Source organism: Dipteris shenzhenensis, chromosome 7 (assembly GCF_047967505.1).
Source record: "Dipteris shenzhenensis isolate YYH24624 ecotype China chromosome 7, Dip_SZ_1.0, whole genome shotgun sequence".
Classification (NCBI taxonomy): Eukaryota; Viridiplantae; Streptophyta; class Polypodiopsida; order Gleicheniales; family Dipteridaceae; genus Dipteris; species Dipteris shenzhenensis.
In genome coordinates, this window is record NC_141602.1 from 7,746,743 (window position 1) to 7,758,482 (window position 11,740).

Consider the following 11,740-nt stretch of genomic DNA (forward strand, 5'->3'; position numbering starts at 1 on the left):
TGTCTGATGTATTTCATGTCCCGAACATCACCAAGAACCTGGTTTTTGTTGGTCAAATGGTTGAGCAGGGCTTGCAAGTCAGATTTAATCCTCATGGATGCTTTGTTGAGGATATGAAAAATAACGATCGCTTGATAGCAAAAGGAAAGAAAAAGGGCAGGATGTTTACGTTGGATGCTGACATGCCTGAATTGAGTGCAGCAATGTTTGCACATGGGACCGGTGTAGTTGCAGATATTGATATCTGGCATAAACGCATTGGTCATGTTAATATACAGCGACTTAAATCAATGCAAGCCCAAAATATTGTTGCACGATTGCCTAAATTCAAGGTTGCAGAAATGCATAAGGTTTGTGAAGCCTATCAATTTGGAAGACAGGCAAGAAAACCATTTCCTAGGCATGTTCAAGAGAGTAAAAAGCCATTGGAATTAATCCACTCTGATGTGTGGACTACTAAAGCTGCATCTATTGGAGCTTGTCATTATTTTGTCACTTTTATTGATGATTACAGTAGAAAAGTTTGGGTGTATTTTATCGAAAAGAAAAGTGAAGTCTTTGGGCATTTCAAAGCTTTTAAAGCTATGGTTGAAAAAGAAAAAGGCCTGCAAATAAAATGCCTAAGGTCAAATGGAGGGGGAGAGTACCTCTCAAATGAGTTTGCAAGGTTCCTACAGGAGCATGGCATAAAGCAGCAATGTTCATGCACTCATACCCCACAGCCAAATGGACTTGCAGAAAGGAAAAATAGGCATATTGGAGAGGTATCTCGGGCCATGCTAAATGAAAAAGACCTACCAGATTGTTATTGGGCTGAAGCAGTTGCTATAGCAGTTTACATAATGAACAGAACTCCCACTACAGCAATACATGGCATGATGCTAGAGGAGATGTATACTGGTAGGAAACTAGATTTTTGGTTGCATTGCCTATGTTCATGTGCCAGATGAGTTGAGGTCCAAGTTGGATCCAAAAGCTAAGAAGTGCATCTTTATTGGTTATTCTCTACAGCAGAAAGGGTATAGATGCTATAACCCTTCTACTCGTAAGTTTACAATGAGCAGAGGTGTTGTTTTTTATGAGATGAGCAACTGGTATAAACCAGTAAATGTGATTGATGATGTAGATGCACAAAATGGTAATGCTGCACAGAATTCACAGGAACAATCACAAAATATTAGTGGACCTACAGTGTCCTCTAGCAGTGGTTCACATACTTCGCCATGGACAGGCAGATTGAGATCAGGAGAATCTCCTCAAAGCAATGCAGATAGTGGTACGTAGGTATCATGAAAAGGAAAAGAGAAGGTAGATCAACCCATGTTTGTTGTGAATGTAGGTCACTCTTATGTGGATGGTGAATCCAGTGGCTCAGAACAGAGCATTGATGATGAGTTGGGTATTCCTTCTATTGTTACACCTAGAGTAAGGAAGACCAGGGATGTTTTGAGAGCACCTGGAAGTGAGCCTATTTTGCATAGGTCTACCAGAGCTAGGTATCCTGTGGACAGGCTGAAATATGATGGATTTACAGCCATTCACTATGCCTATATGGTCAAAGTGATACAGGAACCAAAACCCACTTCTTTTGAGCAAGCCATGGGAAAAGAAAAATGGGAGAAAGCCATGGATGAAGAAATGAATGCCTTGGAAGCAAATGCTACATGGGAATTTTTGCCTTTGCCTAAAGACAAGAATGCAATTGGCTGTAAGTGGGTTTATAAGGTGAAGCACAATGTAGATGGTTCTGTGAATAGATACAAGGCAAGATTAGTTGTCAAGGGGTATGCACAGACATATGGCATTGATTATGAAGAAACATTCAGTCCGGTTGCAAGGATGGGAACTGTAAGAGCAGTCATTGCTATGGCTACATCAAAGGGATGGTCTTTACATCAGATGGATGTAAAGAATGCCTTCTTGCATGGTGATTTGCAAGAAGAGGTCTTTATGGAGCAGCCACCAGGTTATGTTCATGCTGTTCATCCTGAGTTTGTTTGCAAGTTGAAGAAAGCCTTGTATGGCTTGAAGCAACAAGCACCTAGAGCATGGTCTAACAAGATAGGACAGTATCTTGTCACTATTGGCTTTTAGATTTCCAAGGCAAATTTCTCACTTTGTGAGAAAAACAGAGAAAGCTATTATGCTGCTTGTCATTTATGTTGATGATTTGATCACAGGTGATAGTGATGAAGATATCCTTCATGTTAAAATGCTATTGAAGCAAAAGTTTGAGATGAAGGATTTGGGAGAGCTGCGTTATTTCTTGGGCATTGAGGTGATTAGATCACCAAGTGGGATACGGCTCTTGCAAAGGCAGTATGGATTGGACATGCTATCCAAATATGGGATGACAGGCTGTAAGCCTATTTCAGTTCCTTTGGAGTAGAATGTGAAGTTGAGCGCAGATGCAGGTGAGCTTCTAGAAGACCCTATTATGTACAGACGCATAGTAAGAAGTTTGATTTATATGACTATTACTAGGCCAGATTTGAGCTATGTTGTTGGATTGGTAAGTCAATTTATGCAGGCTCGAAGGAAACCACATTTGGATGCGGCTAGATGCATACTTAGGTATGTGAAGTCCACATTGCAGTATGGACTATTTTATGAGGCTGGGGTTTAGATATAGTTACATGGATACACTGATGCTGATTGGGTTGGTATTATTTCTGATAGACGATCTACCAGTGGATATGTGTTCTCTTTTGGGAGTGCTACAGTCACTTGGAGCACAAAGAAATAGCCTATAGTTGCATTGTTGAGCACAGAGGCCGAGTATAGGGGTGCAGCAATGGCTACATGTGAGGTAGCTTGGTTACACAAGCTACTTTATGATATGCATCAGTTTATAGATGGGCCAGTTGTCATTTATTGTGACAACATGAGCAATATACACTTGGTAAATAAACCATTCTATCATGCTAGAACAAAGCACATTAAGGTGCATTATCACTATGTGCGGGAGAAGGTTTTACTAGGTCTTATTGATCTAGTTTATGTCAGCATAGAGGATCAGGTAGCTGACATATTCACGAAGGCATTGGGCGCAGAGAAGCTGCGCAAGTTCAGAGACCTGCTTGGTGTGCACGAATTGGGATTGAGCTCGAGGAGGAGTGTTGAGATATCGAGCTCCACTCGTGATATGCCAGGGTGACCGTTGTGCATTTATGTCACCGACTGGTTAGCTGCAGATGCGGTTGGTACACCGCCCATGAATAATAGCTGGATGATAGCTATCCTTATGTACTCTAGTTCGTGGCTCAGTTAGTATGCCACCTTAGTTAGTTGAGTTTGGTTTGAGACCCACATATAGGGTTCTTCTATTTCTTTGTACTAGAGTCCTTTTGGCTTTCACAACTAAGAAGAGCAAAACTATTTTCAGCCTCCACCTTTGCCCCGGTGTGTATGTGAGAAAGCTGCAAGTGAGACTCCTTCCTTCTCTCCCACTATCTTCACATTCTTGTCATCTCTATGGAAGGCTTTGCATGATGCACTTCTCAGAATCAAGGAGGACATCTGCCTACACAATGACAATGCTCGTCGCTGAAGACTTAGCCAAAGCTTCCCCTCTTCCTTCTTGATAATACTTGGCTCTTCTCCTTGCTAGTGACACATCGAGGAGGGAGGGAAGAAGATGGGAGGGGAGGGGAGGAGATGGGAGGTGGGGGAGGAGATGGGAGGCTGGAGAGGGGAGGGGAGGCAAGATGGAACATTAGCAGGGAGGCGGGGGAGGGGAGGCGAGGAGATGGCGGGGCAGGGGAGGGAGGTGAGGAGATGGGAGGGGCAGGGGAGGGGAGGCGGGGAGATGGTGAGGGGGGGGAAGGAGATGTTAGATGACAAGGGAGGGGGAGGAGAGGCCGTTGTGAGGTGAGGGAGGGGGATTATGAGGCAGGGGAGGGGGAGGCGATGGCACTAAGGTGCATGAGGAGACGACACTGGAGGGGAAGGGAGATAGGCAGGGGAGGGGGAGGAACCAACATGTGGCACACGCCACATGTTGGCCCTCGAATAGGTTAGGCATTAGGTTAGTGGCTAGGTTAGGTTAGTGGGTAGGCTAGGTTAGTTGTTAGGTTAGGTTACTGGTTCTGTCAGGTTAGGTTGGATCTCTGCAAGTTAGGGTTAGAAGTTAGAGGCTAGGTTAGGTCTATTGTTAAGGGTTAGTTTAGGTTAGGGTAAGTGGTTAGGAGTTAGTTTAGGTTAGGGGTTAAGGATTAGGTTAGTCCATTTGATTCAGTTTTAGCAGCTTTGGTTAGTTCATTAGGTTAGGTTAAGTTAGATTAGATTAATTAATTAATTAATTAGATTAGATTAGAGTAATTAATAACTTAATTAATTAGGTTCCTTAATTTAATTAGGTTAATTAGTACATTAGGTTCGTTTACATTAATGACTTAAGTAATTAGATTAAAGTAACTAATAAAATAATTAGGTATAGTAATTAATTAATTAATCAAAGTAACTAATTAATTAATTAATTAGGTTAACTAGTATATAATTAGAACTAATTAGGTTAATTACGTAGATTAATTAAGTAGAATAACATAGACTAATTAAATTAAAATAATATAAATTAGTAGATCATTGGGTTAATTAAGTTAATTTGTAGATTAATTAATTAGATTAAAGTAGATTAATGAAATTAAAATATTGTAGATTAAATAATTATAATAACATACATTAATTAAATTAAATTAAAGTAAATTAATTGGAACTATGTAGATTAATTAAATTAATTAATTAGGCTAATTAGGTAGATTAATTATTTAGCATAATTTAGATTAATTAGAATAAGATAGATTAATTACAATAATGTAGATTAATTAAAACAATCTAGATTAATTAATTATAATAATATTGATTAATAAATTAATTAAGTAGGCTAATTAGTAAATAATTAGATTATAGTAATTTAATAACTTAATGACTATTTTTCTTTGGTTAATTAGGTTTATTAGTCCATTAGGTTTGTTTACATTAATTAAATAATTAATTAGATTAAATTAAATAATAATTTAATTATGTATATTAATTAATTAATTAAAGTAACTAATAAATTAATATGTTGGGTTAACTAGTAAATGATTAGCTAGATTAATTGATTAGAATAATGCAGATTAATTAGAACTATATAGATTAAGGTGAAGAGACGATGGCCTCCTCTAGCGATGGCAGTGGTGGTGGGGGTGGCATTGGAGATAGGGTTTTACCACCTTCAGCTAAGGACCGCTACCATAGCCCCCAAGATTTGGAGGCTCTGAGTGACTATCATGAAGATAACACCAAGTTAGATTCTGTCATGTAGGATATAGTACAAAGCAAGAATGGCATGTCGGATGTTAAACTCCCCATACCTAGCTGTACCCCCCACTTGGAGGAAGGGGACAAGCAAAGGCATGAAGGCTCTGAGGCACTAAGAAGACTACTAAAAGAGTTCACGACCTCTCCTAACAGTTTTCCTTCATTTTGCCAAGATTCAAGTAGAATAGAAAATGCCAAGGCCGTCTCTTTTGTAGTGCCCAAGCCAACTCATAAGCCTAATGGACCAACTCAACAAAACACAATGCAGTAGACGCCAACGGGAGACCAATGCAGGACATGCCGTGAGACATCTACATTGGTGTGCTTCAAGGAGCTGGTGGAATAAGCCTATTCAAGAACCCTCAAGCCCCGAAACAATCGGCTTGGGAACAACTCTGCCTAAATCCAAATGTATCCTCAACGAACCCAGCAACACCACAGTTCAGGCAGGCGAATTGGTTGGGAAATAGTCTAGAGTAGATGGAAGCACTCTCAAAGGCATGATCTCGACTATAAAAGTGCACAATGGTATCCTCAACGACACGACCAAGTGGCTCTATTCATGTGCAATAGTGGATTACATTCATGGCCCCCGCCCCCGGCTATGTTTCTAGAAGGATGGGTAAGACATTTTTGGACATGTAAAGGTCTAAACGTGACAAGTATCCAATTCTTGAGGAATGGGTACATTGTTTTTTAATTCAAAAAGCTAGATATGGCAACTAAGGTGGTACAGAAAGGCACTTGGATGATACAAGGTCAACCATGATGGTGGTATGTGATCCAAGTTTCTCCTCGAAGTAAACGTACTTTTGAAGATAGAGATGAGGATACAAAGAATCTGCTGCCAATAGATCTAGCTGATCTTGATAGATCTAGGGAAGAAGATGAACATCTTAACATGGGCCAATAAGAAATTCATATAATGACATTGTAATGGAGGAAGGTGGACATCACAACATTGGGTAGAAGATGGGGATAATGTATCAGCCAATAGTATTCAAGAGCTAGATGAATTATACAGCAAGTCTTAGGTAGAGATACAACAAACAATGATGATATAGGTGATCAATTGACAATACACTTAGAGATTGACTTATTTGGCATGGTAGACTTGTTGGCTCAAGACAAAGCCATGGATGTAAATCCTATTGATTGATTCTTTTGTCATCATCAAGGCATTTTATATTTGCCCCTTTCACTCTTATAATGGCAATATGTACATTTGTATATTGAGCTCACCATGAATGTATGAGTATTTTGATCTCAAATTACTTGGTGTACATACTTTTATATTTTTATTTTTCAAATGATAAAACTTGTAGCAAAAAATTATTTTGGGTCTTATTGCCAACAACGTTCTCTATTCTCGTCGGTATGGAAAATTTGTACCACTGTCGCTATGCACCAACAATTTTAAAACTTCTTCTAATAGTGTCAATATATCCCGACACTGTGTGGTAATGTTGGTATATACTGACACCAATATCGATAGACAACCCCCTGCATGCATATTGATGGCTTTTGTGCCCACACCCATGAAACGTCAGGAGGCAAGCAAAGGTGTAGTAATGCACTAGGCCAAATATTATTTGCTATTTTATTAAGGGCTATAAGGTAAACTAGAATTACATTAAGTTGAACTCTTTCAGTGCTCCAAATTGCTAAAACTTAAACAACAATGTAAATGTGGCATGTACAAAAATGATTTAAGAGCAATTGTGAGAACTTTCACAATTTTGTGAATGAGCATTCAAATAGTATTAAACATTACACCCTCCTTTGTCTCTTTTAAATAACATTATATTATTCAAAAGATTTTAAGTCCATGAAGAATAAAATAAGAGCCTAATCAATATGTAGTACCATTTTGTTATCATAAACATGTAGAATATAATTTTACATGAACTTTATTGCTCAAGAAAGGGTCCCTTGCTATAGATCTACTTAATTCAAATAAAATAATTTGTAAAATGAGGAGCTACAATGTGGGCAAAAAGTACACTCAACAACATAGTTTGGTAAGAGTGATTCACATACCCAAATAACATCTCTCTACCAATTGAATATTGCAATTACCAACATAACCACTATTGTTTCTATGTACCACTGCACACGTACACCCGAGATGGCACTGCTACCCTGCACTCAACATTATAATAAAGATTTTAGGTCCTTTTGTGTAAATTAGATACATTATTCCAAGCCTAAGTGGGAGAAGAAAATGGGGGGCAAGAAGTAGGAGTACATGAAGCAAATGGTAGTGAGACAAAAAATTTGAGAGGACTGTTATGAGGTAATAAGTGGTTTTAGTAGTTGGTTACTTATAGAAGCATAACCATGCAAAACTTAAGTGGATGTGGAGATGATTGGGGGGGGGGTGGGGGAGAGAGAGAGAGAGAGAGAGAGAGAGTTATATACTAACCGCAGGCGGTGTGCTCCCAGTGGGGGTGGTGGCAACGGAGGGGGTACTTGCAGGGGGAGGCGCAGGGGGGCTAGCTACCAAAGGGCTAGGTGAGGGGGTAGAGGTGGGTGGTGGTGGTGGTGGTGATGGGCCAGGAGTGGGGGCAATAGAGGGTGGAGGCGTGGCCGGTGGAGGTGTTGCAGGTGGTGGGGTAGCAGGTGGTGGGGTGGCTGGAGGTGGTGTAGCTGGTGGTGGAGTGGCTGGGGGTGGGCTAGCAGGGGGAGGACTAGTGGGTGGTGGGGAAGCAACTGGTGGAGGAGTGGTCGGGGGTGGGCTAGCAGCTACAGGTGGAGGTGCAGAGGTGGTGGGGGGGGGAGAGGTTGTTGGGGGTGTTGAGGTGACTGGTGGGGAGGAGGTGGTGACAGGTGGGGATGCTGTGGGGCTTAGAAGGGACCTCCGCTCTTGTCCTATCACAAAAAAGGACCAACGTGCACCTTGTTGACATTGCAATGTGTCTAAGACTGCAAAGTAGTGCAACCCCTCGTCTTCAGCATCCCACTGCAAAGTATAAATTACCACATCATGTAGGTTGTACAAAAATGTAAATGTCATACTAGCACCGTTGCCTTAAACTTGTATGCCTACCACTTTGATTACCTTGTATGCTCGTGCTACCCCACTTTCCAAGGCTGTAGCTCCCACAACGTCGCAACTACTGAATGCTTCCTTGCTTGTTAATTTCCCAAGCCCCTTCTCTGCATTCGCCTTTTGCTCGAAAACTGCTAGCAAACATCAATAGTCTCCTTATAAACCCTTGATTCTTATCACATGCTTGTAGCCTCATACCTTAATTAAATATTACCATTATATGTTTATAGCCCCATACCTTATCACATGCTTGTAGTGCCAGACCTTACCATATGTTTGGAATGCCATCTTTTGTGTGCTAGTAAAATCTTGTGAGTGTTATCTCCGTCTTTTAATTTGTAAAGATTTACATAGATGAGAATTTCACCCCATTCTTCCACATTTTTGCTTGACTCAAATTAGTATGACTAACTCTCTACTGAAGAGATTAGGCGCTAATCTCCTAAAAACTTTGTTTCCTCAAGAGTAATACGAGACTTGCTATGATTGATTGGAAATAATTAATCCGAACATCTTCTACACTTCTTTCAAAAATCACAAGGACTAGATCAATTTGCACGATTACATAAGAGCTTTTGTTACGTACTCACTCACTAGGAAAAGGGGTTATCATGGTGCTGATTCGAAAGAGACGACTTACTAATTGTGTCTCCTTTGTCAACCACGATGTGAGACCCATCAAATGTGAGATCATTGTTGCGCATGCGATCGAGGATTACTGTCACTTCCTTTGCGCCTACCGCTCCTATGCAGCATACTACTAGGATTGTTACGCATACGGCCACCCATCCGACTCTCCTTCTCTCCTCCATTGTTTCAACCTGCAAATCAAACAACGAGGTAGCTTCAAGTCAGCGAAATAGTCTTTCTATCAGCGGGAAATGCACTTTTCGAGGTTGAAACAAGGTCTCAAATCAACGCGCGGCTCCTAGGCCGCGATGGCATGGTTCAACCATGATCTTGCAAGTTTGGAACGCCAGCTCATCTTTTGGAACGCCGGCTCATCCTCAAGGACATTGAATCCGAAGATTTTGTATCTAAGATTGGCAATGTGGCTTCTGTAGTATGCTGCGATCGATTGATCAGTTGCTACTTCATATGATTAGAAGCACTAAACTGTCACTAATTTTATTTCGTGTCGCGTAGCGTAATACACGAAAGACCAACCTGTCCTTTTTTAGCTCAATTCAGGCATTTTTGCACGAAATTTGTGGTTGGCGTAAGTGCTTGTCCTAACTTTGTATATGTAAGGACAGAAAGAAATGCATTGAGTGCACATTTGTATCGTAGAAAATGCCAGAATATGAACACGAGACTCTGCTAGAAGCGCTTTAGTATTTGACCACGCATGATGCAGCATTAGAGGCTCTTCTACGTGATGGCCGCGCAAAAGGCTGTTGAAGCAGCGATCTCACAAACAATGTGTCTTCCAAAAGGAAGGTGATCTAACAGAGTTACCTGTATAAGGCCTGCTCGAGCTTCAAGATGCTGGCTCGATCGCGAGCTGCAAAATGTGCTTGGGAAGCGTTGGATATTTAGAGCGCGCTCGGCAAGCAGGAGACAGCAAAGTGCACAAACATACTAGCTAATGGGAGAAAGGGGAGGGAGCAAGCTGGTGAAGAAATAGGAGAGCTACAGTATAAAAAACAATTTGGACAAGAGGGTGGGTGGATCTGCGAGTCTCAGATGATGACTTGGGGACCCGCTGTAGGTGCGAGAAGATGGGCAGAGGTATCAGGAGGTCTGAACTTTTCAGAGTGTTGTTTGCACAAATTTTGCAATGGAAATTAAGAAGGCACACTATCGCACTGATAGTAGGTCCGCAGCAACCGGGGGAAAGGAAGTGCGTCTCTAAATTTTCTCAACAGATGTTCGATCGTCGCCGTCTTCATAGTTTAAACGTTTCCATCAAGCACTTTAGACACAATCCAGCGCAGCAGCAGTTTTTGTCTCGCCAGCGATCCTGCTTGACTAACAATCTCATCAGCTCCGCTTCCAAGATAATTTGATCAGATCTGATCGATGTCATCAGAACCTGATCGGTTCTGCTTTGCTCTGCCTATCGCACGTGGTGGATGAGGCGCTATGTCTGCTTACCGACCTTCGACACGACGCGTCTTACCAACTGATCCAGCCCGCTGCACACTCCGGCCGCCGCTCATGACCACAACTCCTCGCCTACAGCGGTTGCAGCTTGCGCGCAGAACTTGATTCCCGACTGTCCCAAAAGGTACCACGTAACAACCCAACATCTCGTGCTGCCAATTCCACTTTTCTGTGAGTAGTCTTGCTGCTCGGCGTCTCTCAAACCTTGCAATGACCCGCTTCCACATGATAAATGGGCTGTTACATGCACATCTTGTCAAGCGTTCATTGTATCTGAGCAGGCCTTACATTTTGGGCTGGCAAAACCGAGGGGGATCCCGTTATTCACAGGCTTTGGGACATTTTTCAGTCGAACATGGTCAGGCTTTACATTTCACGGACTGCCAGTTCGGTCCTCTATAGAACCTAGATGTGGACGGATTACTTACCATACACTTCCACAGAGGACGCTCACAGTTGCAGTTAGCTAGTTTTTGCACTTTATGTTTTTTTTTCCCACATCGCCTCCCAGGGCTCATGATATTGGTATAACCGTGCAAATATTTGCTAGCAAGCCAATATACATATGCCTCCGGCGTCTGGAGTCTGTGTAAATCCCCAGGTTTATTCCCACATCACCATCAACAAAATCATAGCTGAGTCTATGTAAATCCCCAGGTTAATTCCCACATCACCATCAACAAAATCATAGCTATCTCTGAGAGAATCCAAGTTTTATGGTCGCTTTCACCTTTGGGAATGATGACATGGCTGATGGAAATTGTCCTCCCTCGGCCCTTGATGTATGAGAAGGTCGCAAGGTTGGATTATTTTAATATGTAGCGCTCAGCTCTCCCGGTTGCTAGAAATTAGAATAATCCTCCCTGAGCTCCTTCCCTATCAGTGTCTCACACCATACCTTGCAAAAGGCTTTAGTTATGCACCAGACAATTCATCTTGCCCCTCTTATCTTGGTGTCAGGGTCCAATATCCTTGGCACCTCAACGATTATATTTTGAAAGACATGCAAAGCTTGTAAGGTGTTCATTGATGATTGTGAAGTGTTTCATCTTGTCCACTTTGGCCTTTGCCTATTTATTGTCATGGTGGCCGATATTTGTCCATATAGACTGTAACACACACTACAGGCCCTTGAGGCTTGAACCCAAAGCCTCCTAAAGAGCGGCAAATAATCTAAAGTACTTGGACTCTTGCACTTTTTCTCCACTGCACACATAGGGAATTAGGTGTGAGCTTTAGCACGTTTTTGTAGCCAAGTATAAATCATAATAAAAGTAGGCA

General features: G+C 41.6%; 1 protein-coding gene across 1 annotated transcript; it reads right to left on the reverse strand.

Moving 5' to 3' along the window:
- Nucleotides 1–7,142: 7,142 nt before the first annotated feature.
- LOC147899886 (uncharacterized) lies at nt 7,143–10,117 on the reverse strand. The gene is made up of 5 exons (XM_087377452.1): nt 9,812–10,117; nt 8,994–9,174; nt 8,363–8,484; nt 7,727–8,263; nt 7,143–7,443 (listed from the first exon to the last, which is right to left on the reverse strand). The coding sequence occupies exons 2-5, from the start codon at nt 9,163–9,165 to the stop codon at nt 7,357–7,359; spliced, it is 918 nt and encodes a 305-aa protein (XP_087233578.1). The 5' UTR covers nt 9,166–9,174; nt 9,812–10,117; the 3' UTR covers nt 7,143–7,356.
- Between the last annotated feature and the right edge of the window lie 1,623 nt (nt 10,118–11,740).

Bases quoted from the DNA above. Each gene is read 5' to 3' on its own strand.
- LOC147899886 (XM_087377452.1), bottom strand. From the start codon at position 9,165: ATGGAGGAGAGAAGGAGAGTCGGATGGGTGGCCGTATGCGTAACAATC. The intron at 8,485-8,993 runs GTAAGTCGTCTC...GTTTGCTAGCAG, and splicing joins TGACAAAGGAGACACAATTA to TTTTCGAGCAAAAGGCGAAT. The intron at 7,444-7,726 runs GTTAGTATATAA...TGTTGAGTGCAG, and splicing joins CTGGGAGCACACCGCCTGCG to GGTAGCAGTGCCATCTCGGG.